General features: G+C 39.8%; 4 protein-coding genes across 4 annotated transcripts; 3 read left to right on the top strand and 1 right to left on the bottom strand.

Moving 5' to 3' along the window:
• The first annotated feature begins 7512 nt into the window (after window positions 1-7512).
• Window positions 7513-9960, top strand: LOC110729980 (expansin-A18-like). The gene is made up of 3 exons (XM_021909767.1): window positions 7513-7795; window positions 8246-8561; window positions 9018-9960. Exons 1-3 carry the CDS (start codon window positions 7603-7605, stop codon window positions 9325-9327), a joined length of 819 nt encoding a protein of 272 aa, XP_021765459.1. The 5' UTR covers window positions 7513-7602; the 3' UTR covers window positions 9328-9960.
• Window positions 9961-11373: 1413 nt separating this feature from the next.
• LOC110729979 (expansin-A18-like) lies at window positions 11374-13660 on the top strand. The gene is made up of 3 exons (XM_021909766.1): window positions 11374-11939; window positions 12500-12815; window positions 13125-13660. The coding sequence occupies exons 1-3, from the start codon at window positions 11528-11530 to the stop codon at window positions 13435-13437; spliced, it is 1041 nt and encodes a 346-aa protein (XP_021765458.1). The 5' UTR covers window positions 11374-11527; the 3' UTR covers window positions 13438-13660.
• Window positions 13661-17012: 3352 nt separating this feature from the next.
• LOC110730074 (replication protein A 70 kDa DNA-binding subunit A-like) lies at window positions 17013-21622 on the top strand. Its single transcript, XM_021909842.1, has 2 exons — window positions 17013-17514; window positions 18859-21622. Exons 1-2 carry the CDS (start codon window positions 17240-17242, stop codon window positions 21200-21202), a joined length of 2619 nt encoding a protein of 872 aa, XP_021765534.1. The 5' UTR covers window positions 17013-17239; the 3' UTR covers window positions 21203-21622.
• A 123-nt stretch (window positions 21623-21745) lies between these two features.
• Window positions 21746-24866, bottom strand: LOC110730075. Its single transcript, XM_021909843.1, has 4 exons — window positions 24729-24866; window positions 23393-23554; window positions 22920-23216; window positions 21746-22703 (listed from the first exon to the last, which is right to left on the bottom strand). Exons 2-4 carry the CDS (start codon window positions 23531-23533, stop codon window positions 22056-22058), a joined length of 1086 nt encoding a protein of 361 aa, XP_021765535.1. The 5' UTR covers window positions 23534-23554; window positions 24729-24866; the 3' UTR covers window positions 21746-22055.
• Window positions 24867-26437: the final 1571 nt, after the last annotated feature.

Here is a 26437-nt window from a genome sequence, read left to right as displayed (position 1 = left end):
TGAATTTTTGCCTTTTGTTTTTTTTTTGCTTCAGCTTGCCTTATCGTACAACAGCTTATTATATTTTTATTTTGCCTGTACGTATTTCGGCAGCTGTTACTTTCCGCTTGTGGGCGGCTGCCGACTATTTTTGTAATTCAACATTTTTATTTCAAAGAAGTTCACTTTCTCAGCTTTCTTGTGTATTTTTTTTTTCTTCGCTTTACCAGTCTTCGCACTTTACTGCTTTCTTTGAATGATCTTTCAAATATTTGCTAAGTGCAGAACTTCGGCTAGCGAGAATCATTTCTGCTGAGACTTCTTTTTGCCGTTTGTACTCGGATGTTTTCAACTTGTGAAAAAACTGACATAAGTATCAAACTTCGGCTGAGCTGAAGGGTATTAGATCAGTTGTGCCATTTCTCTATTTCCCTCTGCCCCCCAGAAATCTGAAGATGAGGTCTTCTGAATTCTGGAATGGCTGATAATTTTTCTCGGCTAAGCCGAGGATCTTTGAACACTTTGCTTTATTTTCTACATCTGTTTTTAAAGTACTGATTTCCCACCTGAGAGTTTTCACTCTAGAGATGGTACTCTTGTGACACTTTCTTCAATTCATCCAAGGGAACAACTATCCGAAACACCATGCCGGGGCAGCAGTTTATCTGAAGTACGAGGCATCATCATGCAATACTTCAGAGTTGCAACTACCACCCGGAACTGATTCATCCGAAGTACAAGGCATCACTATGCAATACTTCGGGGCTTTATCAGTTCCTATTTTTTAGGCTATGTTTCGGATAAGTCTATGGCCTTTTTGCCCAAAGGAACAGATTCTCCGAAGTACAAGGCATCACTATGCAATACTTCGGGCTTGTATCTTTTTTTGGCAGGTTTTACGGCTTGCCGAGGTACAAGGCATCATTATGCAATACCCCGGACAGCGCCGAATGAAACCTTGAATTTTTGAAAAACCGTAGAAAGCATAAAGACTTAAAGAATACACGCAATCTGAATGAATACTGGCTCGATGGCCTTTTTATAAACAAAATCAGTGTACTTACATAGATTGTACTATCCGAAGGATTTACACATAGTATTTTTTGAGCACATCGGCATTCCAATGGTTTTTCAGCTCGGTGCCATCCATTTGTTTGAGTCTGAAGGTACCGGGCTGAAGCTCTTGATAAATTTCATAAGGTCCCTCCCAAGATGCTGAGAGTTTGCCATGAATGCGACTTTTTTGAACAGCTGCAGCATTCCTCAAAACTAAATCCCCAACTCTGAGAGGTCGTTGATAGACTCTTCGGTTGTAGGACTTGCTCATTCTGAGCTTGTGTGCAGCCATCCTTTCTCGGGCTAGATCTCTAATCTCGTCAAGGAAGTCGAGGGACTCTTTCATGAGCTGCTCATTTTCCTCGGCTGAGAAGAGATTCACTCGTAGGCTTTCTGAGCCCACCTCCACTGGAAGCACTGCTTCGGATCCATACACCAGCTGAAAAGGTGAATGCCCCGTTGCCTCCTTCTCGGTTGTCCGGAGTGACCAGAGGGTTCCCGGAAGTTCCTCTACCCACTTGGACTTTTGATCCTCTACTCTTTTTCTGAGAGCGTTAAGGATCTGTTTATTTGCGGCTTCGGCTTGGCCATTACTCTGAGGGTGGCAAACCGCGGAGTAAGCCAATTTTATCCCGAATTGATCAGTGTATCGGCGCAAGGGCAGGTTGTCAAACTGTCTGCCGTGGTCGAACACAAAAACTTTTGGGATGCCGAACCGAGTTATTATGTTCTGCCAGATGAACTGTCTGACAGTTTGCTCAGATATGCTTGAAGCAGCTTCCGCTTCGATCCATTTGCTGAAATAGTCGATTCCGACTATCAGCCACTTTCTTTTGTATGGGGCCTCGGGAAAGGGTCCCAGAATATCCAACCCCCATTGTGCAAATGGAAGAGGATTAAGAATTGGCTGGAGATCTAGGCATGGCCGATGGATTACCGGTGCAAATTTTTGGCATTTCTCGCATTTTCTGACCATGTTCTTTGCATCCGAGATCATTGTAGGCCAAAAATACCCTGCCCTGAGAGCTTTGTGGGCTAAGGTTCTCCCTCCTATGTGGTTTCCGCAGATGCCGAGGTGAATCTCTCGGAGAATATAGTCGGCATCCGTTGGACCCACGCATTTCAATAATGGAGCGGAGAAGGATTTTCTGAGGAGTTGGCCGCCGAAGACGAGGAATCGTGAACTGATCCGCTTTATCTTGGAGGCCGAATTCCTATCCTCGGGGAGCTCGTCCCTGAGTTTATAAGCCAGGATGTCATCCATCCAGCTCGGCTCGAGTGCAGCGCAGCAGATTGATATTGCTTCGGCTACACTCTTTTCTCGGCGCACCTCCACATAGACAGAACGGCTTAACTCAGTCAGAGTTGAGCTTGCAAGTTTGGAGAGTGCGTCCGCTTGAGCATTTTGACCCCTTGGGATCAGCTCTACTTCGAAAGATCTCAGCTTCGCAATTGTCGATTTGATCCTTGTGAGGTAAGCTGCCATTGAAGGCTCTTTAGCCTCATACTCCCCCCGGATCTGATTGGCGACCAGCTGAGAATCTGTCTTGAGGTAGACATGCTCGGCTTCCAACGATATGCACAGGTCTAAGCCAGCAATGGCTGCTTCATATTCGGCCTCGTTGTTAGAGGCTTTGAATGAAAATTTTAGTGCATACTCGAAGGTTTTGCCTTCGGGAGAGGTGATGACGACCCCTGCCCCCGAACCGTTCACGGTGGAGGACCCATCCGTGAAGACGGTCCAGATTTTCCTCCTTGCATCCAGAGTCTCCTGATAGGAGCACTCGGCCAAGAAGTCTGCCAAGGCTTGCGCCTTGATGGCTGTTCTCGGCTGATAACCGATACTGAACTCGGTGAGCTCGAAAGCCCACTTTGCTAGTCTACCGGATTTTTCAACCTTGCCGAGGACTTTCTCTAACGGCTGATCAGTTAGAACCGCTATTTGATGAGAATCAAAATAGGGTCGCAACTTCCGAGCAGCCACCACCACTGCATAGGCCACTTTTTCTAACAATGGGTAGCGCGTCTCGGCATCCGTCAGGGTGTGGCTGACGAAATAGATCGGCTGTTGAACTTTTTCTTCTTCCCTTAGCAGCACCGCGCTTACCGTGGCTGGACTGACCGCCACGTATAAGTATAGGATGTCTCCTACGACTGGCCTTGCCAGTGTTGGGAGTTGAGCCAGGTGTTCACGGAGCTGCTGAAAGGCTGACTTTTGTTCGTCTCCCCATTCAATGCCTTTTGAATTTTGGAGCTTCAGCGCCTTGAAGAAAGGGAGCCCTTTGTCTGAGGCTCGTGAGATGAACCTGGACAAGGCAGCCATTCTCCCGGCTAGACGCTGAATATCCCTTTTTGTCTTCGGCTCGGGGAGGTATAAAGCAGCTTGTACTTTGGCGGGGTTTGCATCAATCCCCCTCTTGCTGACCATGAAGCCGAGGAACTTGCCTGACTTCACGCCGAAGACACATTTCTTCGGATTCAGCTTCATTTTGTATTTTCTGAGGGTGGCGAAGGTTTCGTCTAGGTCCGTGACATGATCTTTTTCTTTTATGCTTTTGACGATTGAGTCGTCAACATAAACCTCCATGTTTCGGCCTTTTTGCTCGGCGAAAACCTGATCAACCAACCTCTGATATGTTGCCCCCGCATTTTTCAATCCGAAGGGCATCATTCTGTAATTGTACAACCCGGAACTTGTTATGAACGCTGTTTTAGCTCGGTCCTCGGGGTGCATGAAGATCTGATGGTATCCCGAGAATGCGTCCATGAAACTGAGCAGAGCATGCCCGCTTGTCGAGTCGACCAGTTGGTCGATCCTCGGCAGCGGATAGGAGTCCTTGGGACATGCCCTATTCAGGTCCGTGAAGTCAACGCACATCCTCCAGTTACCATTTGCCTTCTGAACCATTACAACATTGGCCAGCCACTCCGGATACTGACAGGGTTCAATGAACCCAGCATCTAGGAGCTTATCGACCTCAGCTGCGATGTTCTGGTTCTTTTCGGCGGAGTAGTTCCGCTTTTTCTGCTTAATGGGTCGACTGGAGGGGTCGACATTAAGCCTATGGGAGACGAAGTCCGGATCAATCCCGGGCATTTCTGCGGCTGAGAAGGCGAACACGTCTCCACTGGCCCGTAGGAGTTGGACGAGTGCCGCACGGGTGTTTGGCTCCAGTGACGACCCGATGCTAACACATCTGTTCGGATCTCCTACGGTCAGTTCTATTGACTCGGTCAGGTCATCCGTCTCCATGCTCTTAGAGTTGGATTCCTCGAATTCCGGCCTGCTATCAATATTAGCAGACTTTCCTGACCGCGGCTGGCCATCAGAGTCGTTCGGCTCTGAGGCGGAGTCAGCCTTTTGGCCCCCATCAGATTTCTCGTTGTCTGGGGCTTCATTAGCCGAAACGTCTGAGCCTCTCGGCTTTTTGGCGTTTCGGTCCCGGTGCTTTTCCTCCCCATCGCCACGGTCGCCTCGGCGAGACGTGGATGGCTTGAGGTGATTGCATCGGCGGGCTTCTTTTTGACTGCCCTTTATTTTCTCGGAGCGTCCCTCGTCTGAAACGTATATCATGATTTGATGATACGTGGAGACGACTCCTTGAATGCCGTGAATGAGGGGTCTCCCCATGATCACGTTGTATGCAGATGGAGCATCTACGACCAAAAATTCGGCCATGATATTCCTAGCTGCTCGGCCTTCGCCGATGGTGACAGGAAGTGTAATCTTCCCGTCAGGATACGAGGAAGAGCCGTTGAATCCAGACACCGGGTAGGGTGCGGGGGCCAGGTGCTCGGCTCCCATCCTCAGCTGGTCGAACGCTCCTCGGAAGAGGATGTTCGCCCCGCTACCGCCGTCGACGAGGGTCCGCCAGACGTTGCGGTTGGCGATGCCCAGAATGATTACTAGTGGGTCATCGTGGGGGTATACCACCCCCTCACAGTCTTCGGCTGTGAACAGGATGTTCGGCGCCGGTGACTGGGACTGCCGAAGCTCAGCCTGATGAATCTGATGGGTTAGACCCCTCAGTTGGCGTTTGGCTGTGCCTCGCGAGATTCCCCCGGAAATAACTAGGATGTCGAGGGACTCCTTGCCCTGAGGTCCCTTATCCTTCTTCCGAGCGAAGTTGAGGTCCTGCCGAGAATCTTTTTCAGCTTTTTTCTCCTCGCGCCTGTCCGCGAGGTATTGGCTCAGGTACCCCTTGCGGACCAGATCCTCAATCTGGTCCTTCAGCTGGACGCAGTCCTCGGTGCGATGTCCGGGTGAGTCATGGAACTCGCACCACTGGTCCTTTCCCCTCGTCTGATGCCAGGGAGGCAACGGACGAGGTTTTTTGAATCTCCCCTCGTCCTTCGTCGTGCTGAAAATCTTAGCACGGGGAAGGGAGAGTGGAGTGTATGAATCGTACCTTCCCGTGTAGGGAAAGTGTCTTTCCTTCTTCGGCTCGGCAGCAGAGGACGGTTCTGAGGCCTTAGCCTTCCCTTTCCTCTGCGCCGAGACTTCGGGCTGCTGCCCTTTCGGCTTCTCAATTCTCGGACGAGACTGAGACCTGGATCTGTTCCACTCCTCGGCTCGGATGAACCTATCCGATGCTTCCAAGGCTTCCTCCAGGGTCTGCGGGGGATGCATGACCATGAAGTCCAGGAACTTTCCAGCTTGGAGGCCGTTCCGTAGCGCGAACACGGCCAGGCCTTGATCCAGGCTTGTGATTCCGGATGACTCGTTGCTGAAGCGAGTCAGATAGTCGCGGAGGCTCTCGTCCTCCGCCTGCTGCAGACTCATTAGCTCTGCAGTGGTCTTCTCTCGGCGGTTGGCCGTAGAGAATTTGCTCTTGAACTTGTTGGAGAGGTCGTTCCAACCGGTTATGGAGCCTTCCTTGAGCCCTTTGGTGATCCAGGATTGGGCAACACCTTTGAGGGTCGTAGGAAAGTATTTACACCAGGTAGCCTCAGACCTCGGGTTCAGATACATGTGCCCCTCGTAAGAGGCAATGTGATCCTTAGGATCTGAGGTACCATCGTAAGTAATATGTGCCGGGATTTTGACCGTTGGCACATGCTCTTCCAGAATCCACTTCTGGAAGGGCGAGTTCGATGGAACCATGACCGCCTTCCCCTTGTACCCAGCCTCAGGGACCTCGCTCCCTCCTCTCTCAGAGGTGGAAGTGGTTTTCGTCCCCGGCTGAGACAAGGTTGGGTGGGGTCCGGTATCCTCTGGGAAGGTGAGGCGGCTATGCACACTCACCTCCCTCGAACCCAAGCGTTCGTGAACGCTTTGGCGGGCGAATTCCGGGTCCTTGGAGGGCCCCATGGAATTCTGAGCTTCGGAGTGGTCAGAGGGTTGAGGGTTCCTCCTCCTCTCCTTACTGGAGTTTCGGGTGTCCCCTCGCCACCTCTGGCCGAGCTCTCTATGTGGTGGAACTTGTCCACCATCATCCTGACCGATCCTCCTTTTCAGGTTTCTCGGCTGGTGATCATCAGGCATCTGGATTGGAGCCCCTTGAGCTTTAAGGAACTCCATGCAGATGGCCACTGCTCTGGCCACTTCCTCGGTGGAGGGTCCGGAGGGAGGAGTCTCCCGCGGATGTGACCTGGATTGCACGCTATGGCGCGGCGGGGAGTTCCTCGCACCTGAGCCACTCGGTCTCGGGATGGCCCCGGCTGCCGAGTGTGGTGCGAGGTGTTCTCCTCCTGGAGGCTAGGACCTCTTGAGGCTTCCCTTTCCGGAGAAATGGGGGCCTCCGATTCGGAAGAGGCTTGCTCCGGGGAGGGATAAACCGGCTGGCGTTCCCTCACCGTAATCCGGCCTCCTCCCTTCTTAGCCTTCTTGGAACTCTTTCCACTCTTAGTCATGGCGACTGCCGGAGTGTTTGATGACTGACGCGAAATTTAGTAGCGTTCCCCACAGACGGCGCCAAATTGTTTCGGATGAAAACAATCGAATCTCGGAAGATCCTTTTATCTTGAGGGAACTTGGTCTCGGTCCGAACGACGCAGGAGCCGAGGGTTTCCTGCACAACAAATACACGTAAACTAGCCTCGGGGGGGACGCCGAGGAAGGCCCCTCCGATGCTTAAGTCAGTATATTAGAGAGAGAAAGCTGTGCAAGAGTTTAGTTGCTTGAGGCTTTATTGTCTTACCAAGAATTGACCAAATTGTTGGCTTTTATACCTTGGCTAATGAAGGAGGCTGATTGGGCCGTTGACTGACCTTGACATGGCTTTGAGGATGTTGATTTTTGACTTTAGCACATTTGGAGAGTTGAACCTTAACCTTGGGCTTTTAATTGGATCATTCAGTGACCAGGCCCAATTGGACTAAATTGGACCCAAACACGTGTAATTTTGTGTTGACTAAAAAAAATGTTATTTTCTGCGTCAAAAAAAAAAAAAAATGTTATTCCAAGTTGTGAAGGTCACGTATAATGTACAAGCTTGTCGACCATTAAGAGTTAAGGAGCTCCTTATATATAAGCGTCCATGAAGTTTGACATTTATAACTAATAACGAGTTGTATAAGTGTAGCACTACTATTTTAGAGGAAAGATAAATAAAAAAGAAAATACAAATGGGTCGTCGGATAAACTTCGTGGTGGTGGTGATGATATTAGCAACCATGACGATGAGATCGACAAACGCGGATTACGGAGCGTACACGCCATCGACCTCCTACACGCCGTCGACCTCCTATTCACCAACAGAAATATGGCAATCAGGGCATGCTACGTTTTATGGGGATGAAAGTGGCTCTGAGACCATGGGTTAGTCTTATTTTTAACAACGTATTATTAAGCTTTCGTATTAAAACGTATATTGTATACTTGGTACAATTTTATTCGTCCAATAAAATGTTTGAGTTTATTGAATATTTATCCCATACAATCATACAATACGTAATTAATTAATGTATATATAATGTTATAAACATACTACGTATATAGATACACATATATAGTCGCATACATTAGTAGTATGGATTGTTCCTCACCTCATGTAAATGTGGCCTTAGCAATATTAATATAAATAAATGGGTGTTTTTTTAAAAAAAAAAAAAAATATATCAACACTTTTACATTGTCAAATTTTGCATGATTCTATGAATAATAAAATGATGACCAAGAGCTAATTAATAATTTGGAGTTTTGCAATAATGTTGATTAGTATATTTTGGTAAAGAATGAATGAATTGAGTAAAAGATGGTGATAAACAGGAGGAGCGTGTGGGTACGGAAACTTGCATGATAGCGGGTACGGATTCGAAACGGCAGCACTTAGCACGGTGTTGTTCAACAATGGTAACGCTTGTGGAACGTGTTACGAAATCAAGTGTGTCGAGTCAAAATGGTGCTTCACCAATGCGCCTTCGATAAAGATCACAGCCACTAACCTCTGCCCTCCTAACTGGTACCAGGCTAGCGATGCCGGCGGGTGGTGCAACCCACCTCGCTCCCATTTCGACTTGTCTAAGCCCATGTTCATGAAGATTGCTGAATGGACTGCTGGCATTGTTCCCGTTAGCTATAGAAAGTATGTTTTCAATTCCTCCATTTCATATTATTTGTTCTTCATTTTTTTATTTCATACAACGCAAAGTAATCCCTATCATACGGTGTGGCCAGTCACATATGAAAGTTTCTGTATTCCTATCATATATTCATATGAAAAGCTTAAAAATATATTTTTAAAAAAAAAAAATTCTAACATCTTTCCAAATCAATCCAATCCATTATGACCGACAAACAACCCTATGTGTAATTTATTACAAAATACTCCGTAATATGTAATTCTACGTATAATATCATATAATATGTGTAACAAAAACTTACACTGTTACACAGTCCAAGATATGAGATTAAATCCAAATATATTCATGCATGCATGAGATCTACTAATAACCCGTATATGTGTGATTAAATCCAGATGTATTCTTACAATGTATGTGTGCGTTCTATTAATAATCGGGAAAAATTTATGTATATGCAGGGTATCATGTGGAAGGACAGGAGGAATTAGATTTCAATTCCAAGGGAATCCATATTGGCTCCTAGTGTCCGTGATAAACGTAGGAGGAGATGGAGATATATCCCAAATGTGGGTGAAAGGTACCGAAACTGATTGGGTTAGCATGAGCCGTAATTGGGGAGCTTCTTTCCAAGCATTCTCCAAATTAGGAGGCCAACCTCTTTCTTTCAAGCTACAAAATGCAGCTGGACAAATTGTTATAGCTTATAATGTTTGCCCTACTTATTGGTCTAATGGGCTAACTTATGAATCCAATACCAATTTTTATTAACCAACAACTAACCTAACCAGAAAAATAATGATCGATGATTTAGGACCGTCACATTATTTACGGCTGGTAGTCTTAGAGAATTGTTCACTTTTGAAATTGTAGCAATTTTTAACTATTGCTTTTTACATATGTAGGTAGCATTCTTTAATTTCTCTATATAATTGAAGAAAGCCGGCTACTCATTATGTCCTTGCGTGTTTTTATTGAATCCAAACATTTTGCTCTTTATTCATGATTCAAATTATAAACTATATAATACTTATAATTATCCTCTTAGTAAGCAGTAATAAATACTCAATAGAGATGGATTAGGTGTCTAAAAGACGTACTTCTATTGAATAAGGTTAGCAAGGCTCGCTCTTGCATTCAAGCATTCGACAACTTAAGTGCATGTACGTACGTCCAATAATAGTCAATGCTTATTAAAAAAAAAAAAAAAAAAAAAAAAAAAAAAAAAAAAAAAAAAGTCTTACATGATTCATATGTATTAACCAAATGGAGATCTCAATTCAAGGTCTAACACAACATATCTCACCTACCAAAAAATACCAATAATATTACTCACGATCAAGTTAACTTAGTGCTTAGACACTGATCAAAGAGGTTTTCCATGAAATCAGCCCCCAAGGCCCGGCCCCCTTCATGGCTACATGCATATTATATATTATTGGTCGTATGTGTTTTGAGTTTTGACATTAAACACAACCTTAAATCCTTAATAATTCTTAATTCTCATTAAATTGATTATTTAATACTCAAATTAAAACATACGGCAATAAAAACAGGTAGTCATATATTCATATGAGATTGACTATAAAGTGTATATACAAACTGCTATACAATTATAACCTTTCTTTTTACACGATATATAAAGTACTACATCTGCGTTACTAATCTTAAAACTATATGACCTACTATTAAAATTTATTTTACTTGAAAAATGAACTTGAATAACGCTTACTTTCCCTTATCAAAACATCTCAATTATTTTTCCTATATCTTACAATATCAAATTTATTAACTCTTTTTTGGAATTATTTTATTTGTTTGAAACAAAACAAATGGAAATATAGTGAAATTCCATGTCCCGACTTTAGTGGGGGCTCATAAAGGGATTAAATTATGGCAAAAGCTAATGAGCGCCCCCGGGGCGTTAGATAAGATAATTAAAATGCAAATATTAGAGTAAAATTAACATTAATTACACCGAACGACGCGTGATTTTGTCATGAATTCCTAACTTAATATCATTTCAACCAATATAATTTATCCTTATCTAACGCCCCGGGGCGCTCGTTAGCAAGATCGTTAAATTATTACTGAGTTTTATATTCATCAACTTAGGCAAATTGAAGTAGAATATAGAGAATTAATAGAGTAGTAGGCACTAGGCAGTAGCTGAAAATATATATGTAATAATTAAGCACCTCAATTAATTTAATTCAGTCACTTTAATCTCCTTAAATTATATGGTTCTTATAAGATTTGAACTCGCAACCTCAAATTAAAACTCCAATGTGTTAATCACTAAGCTATTACCATATTACATATCATTCAATAAAAATTAAATATTAATAAAGATTTTTATCATGAAAATAATGGAGTAACTCGGGACATCGCCCGGGCCTAACACTAATTATGATTTATATGGTGTCTGAAATGTATTGTCAAACATACTAGGTCTTGTAAAGTTGTAATTACTATACATGAGACATTAAACTTTTCCAATAAAGTTGTAATTACTATACATGAGACATTAAATTTTCCAATAAAAAGTTATTAAAGCCTTGCTTGTATGTTGGTAATAACCAATAAGTTTTAATCTCCCGCAATAACAATCGGGAGGGGACTGGAACCTAACCACCCAAAATTGATCCCCGAATCCGAATTAGCCCAAAGGGTGAACCGGGTAGAACACAAAAAAAAAATGTCTATATATATGCTAGATTATTCCTAAACCTAAAGTATTACTTGTATATATATTACCTCTAATGAATATTATGATACAACGTGTAAATTTGTCTGGACTAGCGAATGAAAGAAAAAGTATTATTCCAAGTTGTGAAGGTCACGTATAATGCATAAACTTGTCCACCAATTGGAGCTTATTAGGAGCTTCTTATATATGTTTGTTCATGCACTTTGACATTTATAACAAACAATTTACAAAAATAGCACTAAATAAAAAAACTAAAAAAAAATGGGTCGTGAGAAGTTGATGATGAGAGTAAATTTTGAAAGCTTCAACCTCATGGTGGTGGTGGTGGTGGTCTTGGCGACGATGACAACAAAATTGGCCGTCGTGGATGGGTCTTATGGACGGTCCTATGGCCACAATAAACATAGATGGTACACGTCGCCGTCTACCTCATACACACCATCAACCTCCTACACACCGTCAACCTCCGATATGCCATCGGCCTCTGACACTCCATCGGCCTCCTACACGCCATGGACCTCAGACGCACCGTATACGGACACACCGTCGACATCTGATATTCCCTCAACCTCTGATGTCGTGCCGTCAACCTCGTACTCGTCATCGTCATCGTCAGCATGGCAATTAGCTCATGCTACGTTTTATGGGGATGAAACTGCTTCCGAGACCATGGGTTAGTTTTGCTTCCATTTATTATATATGCCTTCATATTTTATACTCCATATAACTATATCAGAAAGACTTTTTGATGGCTACATACACAAAATTTATAGCTATTGTAAAATTAAAAGCTTGAAATTTAAAGAGGTTATATAATCTTGTCTATTGTTATATCATCATATAACACAAAGGGCATGCAAGTATTACAGACTACATACCTATGTTACCTTTGTCAGTCTGTCACATACTTCCTCCGTTCAATTAATATTGCAACAATGGACTTTTTGCACTATTCATCACTCTCGTTTGACCATATAACATGAGTTATACGTTAAGCAAAATATAGTCAAGTGAGATCTTGTTGGGTTCGTCTCATAAAATACTTTCACAATATCAACTTTTTATAATTTTTACTTTTACACAATTATAGATATTTAGCATATAAAATGTGTTTTGGATACGTAATTTCCTCCTTGTTGCAATATTAACTGAACGGAGGAAGTACATTTTATGTGCAACTTTTAAACCTTATTTATGATACATAAAAATATAATTAAATTTGATTATGAGCAGGAGGGGCGTGTGGATACGGAAACTTGCACGATAGTGGGTACGGATTTGAAACAGCAGCGCTTAGCACGGTAATGTTCAACAATGGGAAAGCTTGTGGGGCTTGTTACGAGATCAAATGTGTCGAGTCAAAATGGTGCTTCGCCAACGCACCTTCCATTAAGATCACAGCCACCAACCTCTGCCCTCCTAACTGGTACCAGGCCAGCGATGCCGGCGGGTGGTGCAACCCACCTCGCTCCCATTTTGACTTGTCTAAGCCCATGTTCATGAAGATTGCCGAATGGACTGCCGGCATTGTCCCCGTCAATTATAGAAAGTATGTATACAATCCTCTATTCTACTAAACATCCCTAATAGTGGACTTTTTTTTTTTTTTTGGGTACTATTAAGAGGCATTAAAGAAGTTTAGGTGCCACGTGGCGCGTTCTTACAAGATTTGAACCAACAACCTCAAGTTTAAACTCTAACGTGTTAGCCACTAAGCTATTACCATATTTCATGTCATTTAATAAAAATTTATTACTAATAAAGATTTTTATCATGGAAATAATGCAGTAACTCGGGGCATCGTTCGAGCCTAACACTAATGATCTTTTACTAATGTGCGGATTTGACATTGTTGCAGGGTGTCGTGTGGAAGGCAAGGAGGAATTAGATTTCAATTCCAAGGGAACCCATATTGGTTGCTAGTGGTTGTGTTGAACGTGGGAGGAGATGGAGATGTATCCGAAATGTGGGTAAAAGGTGCTCAAACAGATTGGATTAGCATGAGCCGAAATTGGGGAGCTTCTTTCCAAGCATTCTCCAAATTAGGAGGCCAACCTCTCTCTTTCAAACTCCAAAATGCAGTCGGAGAAACTGTATATGCTTATAATGTTTGCCCTACTTATTGGTCTACAGGGCAAACTTACGAAGCCAATACAAATTTTATAAACTAATACACTAATTATTCCGATCCTAACAATTACATGATATAGGCCATTCACGTTATTTACGAGTGGTATGTAGTCCTAGACAATTGTTCACGTACGGAGTTGTAACAATTGTTTATTGCTTCTTATATATGCAGCACATTCTTTAATTTCCCTATGTAGTTGAAGAAGACTGGTTACTCATCATGTTCTTGCGTGTTTTTAATGAATCCATACAATTAACACTTTATTCATATTCTTTATATCAAATATTCTACAAATTTTGCCTTATATATTACTCCTTATTACCCAAATCTATTAATAATTCTTGGGGATGTGTGTGTTTTTAATGGAGCAATATGTCATGATTCAAGTCCCACACCCACCAAGACAGCAGCAATGTCAATTGGGCACTAGGCAACAATTCGAGCCAAGGGAGATGCCCATGGATGCTAGGAAGCACCTTCCCCCTGAAGAGCTTTATGGCGCTAGGGGGCAGTTTTCCTAGTGAACACCTGATTAATAGTAACACAATAATGGGTCGTTTGGAGACCAAACGAAGCCCAAACTTTGGCTATCTACCGTTTTTGAACCCATGGAAGACATTGGTGCAGTCGGATTTTCGAGGAGAAGTCCGGAACATTCTATAATGTGTTAGGAGTCTCGGGATTTGTCCGGATACTTCTAAAACATTCTAGGATACCCGTATACATTCTCGTAGTCCTAGAACATTGTAGAATACTCCAAAATGTTGTACATAAGAGGTGTAACCAAAATTTGTATAGAAGTCTCTAGAAAGCTAGGCTTTTGGGACCCTCCATTTGAGGAGGTTAGAACTTTCTAGAGTAGAATTCTTTAGGCCTTGGGAACACTATAAATAGGGAGCTTCCCCCTCATTTGTACAATCATTTGTAAACACTATCATTCTCAAGCAATCAAAGTTCTCTTAACTTACTCTCTCTTGTGCTTACTTACTTTCTCACTTAATACTTAAGCTTTCGTTGCCTTCTTTGCTAGAAGCAATACTCGGGGTTAGGCCTTGACTAGCAGCAGGAAGTTAGTGGGGGGGGGGGGGGGGCGCGTGCACACGATTAGGGGAGTTAGTCCGCACGTGACAAATAGCTATTTTCTTAGAGAATATCAACACGTATTTTACATAATACAAGATGATATGATTAACCTTTAATTATTTACTTGATAAACAGTAATAAATTAAAGGAAAATATACATAATACGAGTATGGTGTTAACCTAATAGAGGTACTTTATCAACTATCAAGGTCCGTTTCCACATATTGTACCAAGAAAAAAACCAAAATAGCATAGACAACCATGAGTCCATGATCAGTTGATCAAAACTCAAATTTTTGACAAAAATGTACTCTTAATTACTTAATTTTCATTGCTAATCTTCGCATATATATGATCACACATCGCTTTTGACATCTCATCAACCATGAAGAATATTAACTTAATTCGAATTTAATTTAGCAATGTCGATTTAATTATAAACACAAATTTATGATTCAAGTGTAGAAATAATCTGAATAACCTAAAAAAAATCTAGTTGTCGTTTGAATGACGAAAAAAACATTGGTTAAAGATATATTATGTGAAGTACTTGTAAACTAAAACGTAAGTGAAACCCAAACCGATAGATGACGGTTAAAGAGGGCCGTGAGCGTGGCGGCACGAGCCCGGCACGACCACTGACCCATTTATGCTACAAACTTCATTTCACGTTTAAAATATAGGGGATTGTTCATATTTTCCAACTAAATGTTCAAAATTTGTAATTGTTCAGATTTTATACTAAATATTCAAAAGTATATGCGTAATACATTGCAATTGTTCATATATTTTTACAAAATGTTCAAAATTTGTGATATTCGGATTTTTTTTTTTCTAAATAATCAAAATTTGCAATTGTTCAGATTTTTTTTACTAAATGTTCAAAAGTATAGGCGTGGTACATTGCGATTGTTCAGATATTTTTATTAAATATTCCAAATTTGCGATGTTCGGATTTTTTTACTAAATGTCCAAAATTTACAATTGCTCAAATCTTTTTAGTAATTGTTCAAAAGTATATGTGTGATACATTGTGATTGTTAAATTTTTTTTACTAAATGTTCAAATATGCGATGTTCGGATTTTTTTACTAAATGTTCAAAATTTGCAATTGTTCAAATTTTTTTACTAAATGTTCAAAAGTACAGGTGTGGTACATTGTGATTGTTCTAATATTTTTACTAAATGTTCAAAATTTGCGATGTTCGGATATTTTTTTTACTAAATTTTCAAAATTTGCAGTTGTTCAAATATTTTTACTAAATGATCAAAAGTATAGGCGTGATACATTGCGATTATTCAGATATTTTTACTAATAAATATAGATTCAAATTACACAATCAACAATAAAATAATGGATCAATGAGCATAGAAGTCAGAATTATTTATGAATTGATCAATTATAAGCTATTAAAAATTAAAAATAACATTCAAATATACAAATAATCATATTTAGCAATGTATTCAGCAAATTGAACTAATATTGAAATAATTTCATACAAATTAATGAAATCAATCACATTCATACAAATTAATGAGAACGATCAAATTAATCGATCAAATTAGTGAGAGAAATCAAATATATCAATCAATCGATCATAATGGATTGAAATTGATCGGATTAGATTCAACAAATTCAATTGATATTAAAACAATGATTTCATTCATCCACAAATTCATCTCAAAATCAAAAAATAAATCAATATTGATCACAATGAATTCATAATAACTAACCTAGATTGGTCTCTTCGGGAATTTCGACAATTTTCATCACGTTAAATGCAACAAATCAATGGAAAAAATTAAAGACCAAAGGGGAGAGAAAATAAGAACTAGGGAAAAAAAAAGGAATGAATTAAAATAAAAAAGAAATAGAAATAGATCAGATTAAAAAAAAAAAATATTGTAAAGAAGAAAACAAAAAAGAAGAAGAAGAAGTTAAGATGGCAGGAAAAGCAGTAGTAAAAATGTAAAATGAGTTGCGTTTCATTCATATAGACATGTGTTTAGTAAGTGGTGACCAGGGACTATAGAAGAATTTGCAGCACGACACGGTGACCAATGAATAGGTCGTGTTGTGAACACGATTTCAAGAATTCGGCACGAGCATGACACGAACTTGTAGGCGGCATGGTAGTTTGGCCCGCCAACACATCACGCCAGGCACGACCATAAAATAACATAAATAATAAAAAAGAACTATAATAATAAAATAAGAATAATAAAAAGAACAATAATAATATAATAATAAAAACATAAATACAAATTAATAAAATTATTTAAATAATGTATCCATTTTAAAATTTGTTCAAAAAAATTTTAAAAATTATGGACGGCTCGGTGCTCGGCACGCGGCACGTCAGGCACGTGGGTTGGGGTTAGCTAAATAATGGCTCGACACGATACGACACGAGCCACCACCAAATACGGCGAGGTACGACCCACGGCGGTCCAACACGACACGCTGGCCACCTCTAATGACGATTCCTCCCAAAGCTTGCCCTATAAGTTTATCCAACACTTGAAAAAGCCCTTCATTTCCGCAATTTCCTCAAATGACAGACCCCTCTATGCAAATAAACTAAAAATAATTCACTTTGGTGCTCATCCTCTTAAATGGCGCTTTTTCTCCAATTCAACTTAATTATCCCCAAAAATTAGGGCTTTCTTCATCTTCCATCTTCTCTCTCTCCAAAAACCTCTTGAAATTTCCCCAATTTTCTCTCTCCTAGGGTTTTCAATCCCAGATCTCACCATTAATGGCGATTAATCTAACAGAAGGAGCAATCGAAGCGATGTGTAATGGCGACACTGAGCTTAAACCGTTGCTTCAAGTAGCCGATATTCGACTCGTTAATACTCAAAATGCGACCAGTGCGACTGAGCGTTACCGTCTTTTGTTGTCCGATGGTTTGCATTTGCAACAAGGGATGCTCGCTACTCAGCGTAATGAACTCGTTAAAACTGGGGCGTTGCAAAAGGGTTCTATTATTCGATTGATGCAAGCCGTTTGTAATGTCATTCAAGGCCGAACGTTAGTATCTTTTCTCTTCTTTGCCGTTTTCATTTATCTGTAATTGATGTTAATTGATTTTTAATAATTTGATTTTGGATTGATTGGTTGATTGTGCTTTAGATTGGGTTTTAATTGGAATCAGGGGTGTTGTTGGTTTTCTTTAATTTTTTATGTTTTTGTCTGGTTTTTAAAAGATTTAATTAGACTGTTTAAGTAGGTTTTTTTTTTTTTTTTTTTTTTGTGGGGTAGAGACTGTTTAAAAGGGAGGTTTTGGGGTTCTTTAAATTTTCGTGTATGAAGTTCTTTGAATTGGGATTGTGAGTAGGCGGGGGGTGTTCTTTGATTTGGGTTTTTGTGTATGTTTGATTTTGAAATATTTTATCGTTTTCAGCTGATTTGATTTGGTCTTTAAGAAACTAATGTTGGGTTATTATACTTGCTTTGATGGGTATTCCCTTTTTTGTTCTGATGGTAGGAAGAGAATTATTGCGTTAGGTTTCTGGTTTTTTAGTTTGTTGCTGATGGTTAAAAATTGGTTTTTTTTGGTGGGTTTGGCAATCTTTTGTGTATATATTGAAGATCGCAAGGATTGGATTTTGGTGGAATTGCATGAGGATATGTTTGTAATAGGCAAGTAGCAGTAACGGAATTGTTGGTGCTTCTAATTGGGCTAAAGGTTAGGATTGTTTGTCCTTTTTGTAAAGGGCTAGAGCCTTTACAGGCATAAGATTCATTAGTTCACTTTAAGATTACAACTTGAGTTGCTTAATGATTGATGCAATTGATTTTCTCATCTGAAGTGATTGTATTTCGACCGTGGCGAGGTATAGATATGTATTGTACTCTGTGAGAGTAAGTGAATGGTTTTAGCTGCTCCTGGATCTTTTGAAAGCAAATGTGTCATGTCTTCAAACATCTAGGTGATTATATACTTCTTATAATTAAAAAAAAAAAAAATCAGATGCAAGGTGTCTAGACTGTCTACTCTTCAAGTCCAGACACCAGACTTGTTGTAGTGGCATGGCTATTCATGTGATGCACTAGAATTATGATCTGGAGGGAAAGTCAAAGTATGCTGAGGAATCTATAAAATTTTAATTATGCTTTCAGTTATTCTTAGTTTGCTGATAGTTAATTTATAACATCCTCGATAACATAATTTTAGTTTGCTGATTGTTAGCTTATAGCATCCTTGAATTTATGATTTTAGTTTGCTGATTGTTAGCTTGTAGCATCTTTGATAATACATTTGCTGTGCTGGACTCTTTCTATCTGCTTATGTGTTGTTTTTAGCAATCCTTGATTTCTTGAAGATATTAAGGATTTGGAGTGTGCTGACTTGAATGGTCAAATATTATGCAGGATTATTATTATTATCGAACTTGAAGTGATACAAGAGACGTGCCCAACAATTGGCGAACCAAAGCAAATTGTAAATGGTGATGCTAGACACATTGCTCAAGTTCCTTCCCCTGTGGGTCAAACTGGGATGATTTCTGGGAATGTCCAGCAAGCAAATCTTCAGCCACCAGTCACTGGTTCCATTCCTAGACCTAGTGGTGCAGGGGGTGGTGTTTTGCAGCAGCCAAATCTTGAACGTACTGCTCAAGCACAGTCCTATAGTGGTTCTGTTACCACCCAGGTCTCAGGACATTATCCTACAAATAATGGATCTCCCTTGCGCCCTAAACCAGAATTTGCTGCTGGGAGCACTTTTAATGCTCCTGCTGCTGGTCCATATGGAGCCTTTCACAATGCCAAAACAGATTCCTTACGTGCTCCTACAAATGCTTATTCACGCAATCAGCAACCTGCCTATCAGCAGCAACCACCTTCAATGTACATGAATAGGGGTCCTGTTGCAAAGAATGAGGCGCCCCCTAGGATTTTTCCAATTGCTGCCTTAAATCTTTATCAAGGTCGATGGACAATCAAGGCTAGAGTAACATCAAAGGGTGACCTTAGGCACTATAACAATACACGTGGAGATGGGAAAGTTTTTTCCTTTGATCTTTTAGACGCTGATGGTGGAGAAATTCGAGTTACTTGTTTTAATGCTGTGGTTGATCAGTTCTACAACCAAATTGAGGTAGGCAAAGTATACATGATATCTAAAGGGACGTTGAAACCTGCTCAGAAGAATTTCAATCATCTTCCTAATGATCATGAGATATGCTTGGACACCACATCTATAGTGCAGCCTTGTTTTGAAGATGACAGTCAAATTCCTAGGCAGCAATTCCATTTCCGGCCTATCAGTGACATTGAGGGCATAGAGACCAATGGTATTATCGACGTGATCGGTGTTGTTTCTTCTATAAGTCCATCATCCACAATTATGAGGAAAAATGGAACTGAAACTCAGAAAAGGAGTCTTCACTTGAAGGATATGTCTGGAAGAAGTGTTGAATTGACCTTGTGGGGAAATTTCTGTAATGCAGAAGGACAGACCTTGCAAAGTATGTGTGATAATGGAAAATTTCCTGTTTTAGCTGTCAAATCAGCCAGAGTATATGAATTCAACGGGAAGGGTATTGGAACTCTTTCCACAAGCCAGTTATTTATAGAGCCAGATTTTCCAGAGGCTCAGAACCTTAAGGAATGGTTCGATAGGGAAGGAAGAAACATGCCTTCTGTTTCTATTTCTAGAGAGACAACAAGTTTGGCTAGGACTGATGCTCGTAAGACCTTATCTCAAATTAAGGATGAGAAGTTGGGGACCTCTGATAAGCCTGATTGGATAACAGTCTGCGCCACAATATCATTTGTCAAAACAGACAACTTCTGCTATACAGCATGCCCCATCTTGATTGGGGATCGTCAGTGCAGCAAAAAGGTCACAAATAATGGAGATGGGAAGTGGCGTTGTGATAGATGTGATCAGTCTGTTGATGAATGTGAATATAGGTATATTCTCCAGCTTCAAATACAGGATCATACTAGTCTAACCTGGGTAACAGCTTTCCAGGAAGGTGGTGAACAGATTATGGGCATCTCTGCTAAAAATCTGTACTATTTGAAAAATGAGGAACAAGATGATGAGAAGTTTACAGAAATTGTTCGTGCAGCTGTTTTCAATAAATACATATTTAAGCTGAAAGTAAAGGAGGAGACTTTCAGCGATGAGCAGCGTGTTAAGTCGACAGTAGTGAAGGCAGAGAAGGTCAATTTTACTGCTGAATCCAGGTCTATTTTGGAATTGATGAATAAAGTTAAATTAGGTGATTCTGGTGCCCCAGGTGCCAAATTAGGGAATGCCTCTGCCAATTTTGGAGCAAACAGATCAGGAATTGGTCATGCTGGAATTAGTCAGCCTGCAGTTTCTGGTGTGAGCTATGGAACAAACTCTGCTCTTTCTGGGAGAGAAGCAGGCATGCATACTAACAATAGCCAGTTTGGGAATCAGTATAGTGGTGGGTACGCTGGTGGTGCTACTGCTTCTGGAATGCCTATGACTTGTAGTAGCTGTGGTGGTATTGGTCATAGTTCAGCTACTTGCCCTAGTATTATTAACAGTCCAGCAACCTTTGGGAATCAAACAGTTCCTGCCGGTAGCAATTCTGGACAGTGTTATAAATGCCAAAAATTTGGGCATTTTGCGAGGGACTGTTCTGGATTAAGTGCTGTGCCACCAGCTTATGGTGGTAGTAACATGGGTCCTGGTAGATATGGTGGTGGCCAGAGACAACACGTTGGAGGTTTTTAAATTTTAGATATTAGGAGACGTCTGTACAGAAGTGTTGGCGCTGGATTTTGATTGATACTTTATATCTCCTGGCTTAGGTTTGACACTGTTTCTGGTGTGTTTTGACTCTGTACAGCAGTCCGCAGATGTCTGTAATAAATAAACTGATACTTTGTCATCTGAGCCTAAGGAGATTCTGGCACAGTAGATTGGTTTTGCTATGATATTGTAGTGTAGTTAAGAGGTTTCCTTTTCTTACATTATTTTAGTTTCACATTTTGACTTGGTTTATCGAATGGATATTAGTTTATGTAATTTAGTATAATCTGCTTTCACTCTGTACTATATGTAACGTTTCCTTAGCAGCTTGATTGTGCATAGTGCCTTTTGTTTCTCCTGGTTGGATGCAATTTCTGTTTTAAAAAGTCTTTTACTGTGAAATACTACTCATAAACTGATTTTGATGCTCTTTTTTCACAGCATTATGACAAAAAGGATACCCCCGTCCTCTGTTTTACATCAAGGACATTTGATAATCTATTTAAGAATACGGAGTAAAAGCAATTGTAGCAAAATTGATTTTTTTTTTTGGTAACGGAAAGATGTACAAAGCTAGGGGAGTCCCCTTTCAAGAGTTCAAGGCAATTGTTCGTTGCACAAAATTAACAGAACTCTTTAAAGTTGAGAACATTGTACTACGTATTTGCCTGTTTGGTTTTGTATTTTAGTTCAATATAGACAGACCGAAATAGTGTCAATGAAGATCACTTAACACAAACTTAAGCAAATTACAAACTAGTATAATCTACATAGCAAGCTTTATTGGTTTACTAACTCAATTAGTTCATAATGTCTTATTTCATCTTACTCATTCTTAGAAACATACATTAGTTCCAGATGAGCCTGCATTATTGTGCTTGCTGGAAAGTGTACCAAACATCACCTGCTGATTCCCACAAGAATTAGTGATGCTGTCATCAACACGGCCTGTACTACAGCCTGGAAATTCTTGATAAGCAGCTTTCTCTGAAGTTATAATTTGATTTTCAGTCACTGCGTTCATCCGAATTCTCTCTGCTCTTGAGCCAATTACCTGGCCTAGAATTGACGCACCAATTGTTAAGGCCATTGCAGTCTTGGGCATCAAGACAGCCTTTCTAAGCATAGCTACAAAGGGTACAGCAGCATGAACTGCAATGAACCATGACAATGAAAACTTCTGGGTGTGTTCTCTCCAAATCCCAAGAGGTACATTAGCTGCCATGCCCAATGCAGCAATGCAGAGCATCTTTGCTGGTAGAGGTTGCGGGCGGAGGTTTTTCACAAAGGCAGTTCGAGCAAGAGCAGCCCTGGCAGCCACTATAGCAGGTGGACAATGGAGCTTCATACCTGATGGTGGTTGCAGAGCCTTGGCAACTAGGGGAAGCACGTGACCTACAGCCCGGTAAGACTTTGCGATTGGGCAGTTCCCGCTTTGTAACCACTCATTGCTGAGGGCCTCATGTTCTGCTGGATTTCCTTCCTGAATATGAGAAAACATATGTAAAAAGGTTCTTTATTTTTTTTAGTCCCTCAAATGAAAATAAATGACAAGTGATGTTATGTAAAAATCATATAGTTTTGTGGTTCATGGTTTTCCTACAAGTATCAATTTCTCAGAGCACACCAAGAAAATTTTATGAAACTTGTATTCCAACGAGCCCACAATTTGTTCTTCAAGAAAAACGCAATAACTTACATGAGAAACACGATCCTTTTTTCCTGAAGACTCAGATTTCTGCTTCTGTTTCTTCCACTTGTCAGAAAAGAAATTGAAGCCAAATGGGCCCCCAAGTCCAAATGCTGACAAACTAATCGTGGCTGCCTTTGTAGCCAACGGGTTAAACATCGGAGAAGAATGGGGTTCCAAATGATCATCAGCATGAGAATTTGGCCTCCTTGTGAGTGGAACAACCCCATCCTTCCCATGGAAAAGGTTGAAAGCCAAATCGAAGTTTGGACCATCTTCAAAAATTGGACCCTTGGATCCAGCAGCCTGCAGCAGTAGAAGCAATTATGATTTTCGGAAATAGTGAAGAGAATTGACATCACTATGAAATAAGAAATAATATACCACCAAGTAATACGTAGTTGATAGATAAGAAATCTTGTGAATTTTCTAGATTAGAAAACCATAGACAAGAGACACTGGATTAGCAATTTAGCACTCACTGGAACTGGAAGATTCACAGGTGCGAATGACAAGTTTGTGGGTTTGCTAATGTTCCTCAAGAATGGACATTGCTGGATATCTTGTTCATCATAGGGGCATTCAGATGCCGTCTCCTTCATTTTGTTAAGAAAGAAATCCATAAAACCTCTTGTGGCTTTGGCCTGCAAGAAGAGAGATTTCCAGAAAATAAAAGCTAATCAGAATATGATATATTAGCACCGACAAGGCAACAAGCAACAGAAATGTTATGGAGAAATGCACAGGATTGTCTTCAATATGCACTGGATCAGTAAAAACGTATCAGTTAGGCTGAATCAGGGTTCTGCTAAAATTATATTAAGGAAGCTGGGGCGCTATCAATATTGATAGTAATCAAAGTACCAAAGTATATATCATCTAGCACTCTAGCAGGCTTTAAATGGACAAGAGTAATTTGCAGCCACCTCTACCCCACATCCTTTGAATGATTCGTAGGTTATTTATTTTTAATCAGTCCAGAAGTTTGAGTAGTTCCTCGTTTCCTCCAGTCAAATTTACACAGAGAAAGATGTCATCGAGAGAACTTTATACCTCCACTCTAGGAACAACAATTAGCAGTACTTCATACAAAAAAAGCAAAATTATTTCTGTAAGAATATTAAGCGTCGCAATTGTGATGGATTCTTAAGCTCATTCCCTTTGAGTCTCCAATGTAAACACAGGCAATTCAGCTAACACTATAGCCATTACCAGTAGAAAATATTGTTAACTTAGTGCACATATCATCACACTAAAACATATAAATGTTCATAATGAATCCTATTACAATGGTGAGCAAGTATATTCTACATCCATGATCCAGCAAGCTTTCTTGTTCAACAATGTCTCTAACTAATGGAGCTTTTGATCATGGCATTTTTAACCAAATGTAGCATGCGCACGCTACAACCAAGACTATTTTTTTACACGTACCGAGCAATTGATTGTACAATAGATATTGTAGACCAAACAACTAGCATGTACAGATTCCCCTAAGGTAGATTAACAAGGGTCCTATCTCACCTACCTTAAAACCCCCCAAAAACAAATTAAAATTTCCCAGTTACAAAATTGGACAGAACCCCAATTTGATTCACCCAAAACAACATATTTTCCCCAGAGAAATCCAGAAATTACAACAAATTATGATTCCAAAACAGTACAATTTTCGCAGAGAAACCCAGAAACCCATTTTCATAAATACAATGATTAAGAAAATGCAAATGTACAATTGACAAGAAAAGGAAAGATTCAATCTTTAATTATAACCAAATTAAATGAAAATACATTAATATTAAAAAGGAGAGAAAATCTTACAGAAAAAATGGGATTTGGGGAAGATGGAGAAACAAAGCAGAGAGAAACGTGTGGAGAGCACAAGTTTTGATTGTCCCTAAAATTTTCAATGAAGGAGAAAATTGGGGAACTTTTTTGTAATTTAATATGGAAAATAAATTAAGGTTAACATTGAAGAGAAGGAAAAAAAATTAAAAAATAATAATAATAAAATTGTTGGTGGAAGCTTTACAGCTCTGACCCCACCTGTATTGACTTTTTTGGTGGTCAACAAGCCTTTGTTTGGGTATAGTGGGCTGGGTCGAGATACAGTTTGAGTAATTGTCATCGGCCCATAATGAAACAGGGCCAGCCCATGTTCTAGTGAAGGTTGAGAGATGGGCCGGTCCTTATAGCCTTGATTTGTCATGCTTTTGTTAGATTGAATGAAAAGTAAACTCCATTAGATACTTTCGGTTGTTTCACATAAAAAGGTACTCCGTATGAATGTAAAGTAGTATTTGATTTTATACTAATATTGATTTATTTTATATAAATGTAAAATTTATTTGGTATTAGTTTTATTTTTGCTAACATTTTAGTGTTCTATTTATCCACTTTTTTAGATTAGATATAGTTGGTTGTGAATGAAGTTGATGATTCTATTGAAATAGAAAATAAATGGTATATATGTTTTTTTATTTTTTTAAATTATATTTCTTACATATATTTATCGAGTTTCCATCTTTGACATAATAAGCTTTCTTAAACAAGATAACTTATTAACTTAATATGTTTAATTTGAATATAGATCATATGGTCCTATTGATCATATCATATCACTAATATATAAAGTCAGTCTCACAGTCATGTCACGAGACAGTGTCACTTGACATTCTGGTTTTTTTCTAAGTGTCGCGCCACGTAGACAAAAAATAGGTATCATTTATTTGTCTTAAAGATTAACTTCTCGTATTAATAATAAACTTAATTATGAATTTATTTCATCTTATGATTTGTTATTGTTATAAAAAGGCATTAATTCTAATTAAATAAGAGGTTTGTAACTTCTTTTAGAATTAAATAATGCAAATTCCATAAGTAAAATTGGCGAATAAGATTTTAAAGCTTAAATTAATAAAATATACTCCGTATAATACAGTATTTTGACATTAGGAAATTCATCTAAATATATAATGAATCGGAGAAAATTCCCTTGAAATCTGCATACAAAAACAATATAAGTTGTAAAAAAAAACAAATAAATGTGCCTCGCACGAACTTTATTCAGATCAGTAACTTGTATTTAATAATTACAAGCAAGGACTTATTTAGTATGTACGGAGTACAACCATTGTGGATGGGTATTACAAGTACTCCCTCCGTCTCTTTATTAGAAGCCTAATTCCAATACTTATTACACACATAATAAATAAAAAATAAATTTGTAATTTAAAGACGGAGGGAGTAACATTTAATTTAATTTAATATAATCGGGTAGAAATAAAGAATACCCTTACATAGAAAGATAGATGGAATGGTTGGGCAAATGATATTGCGGAGATCGATCAATCTTTATAGCATGTACCAACCAGGGAATAGACATGGAAGCGGACGCAGTGAAAGCCATTGCAACAGCTACGGCCAAGATAACAATCTTCCGTAGCTATGCCGCACGGTTCGCATATATAGTCGGCTGCAAAAGAAGGATTACACTCGAAGCCGTAGCAACATTGTTCATCATCATCGCA

Source organism: Chenopodium quinoa, unplaced genomic scaffold (genome assembly GCF_001683475.1).
Source record: "Chenopodium quinoa cultivar QQ74 unplaced genomic scaffold, ASM168347v1, whole genome shotgun sequence".
In the NCBI taxonomy this organism is placed as follows: Eukaryota; Viridiplantae; Streptophyta; class Magnoliopsida; order Caryophyllales; family Amaranthaceae; genus Chenopodium; species Chenopodium quinoa.
Note: the sequence above shows the minus strand (reverse complement) of the source record. Positions and strands in the feature narration are given on the sequence as shown.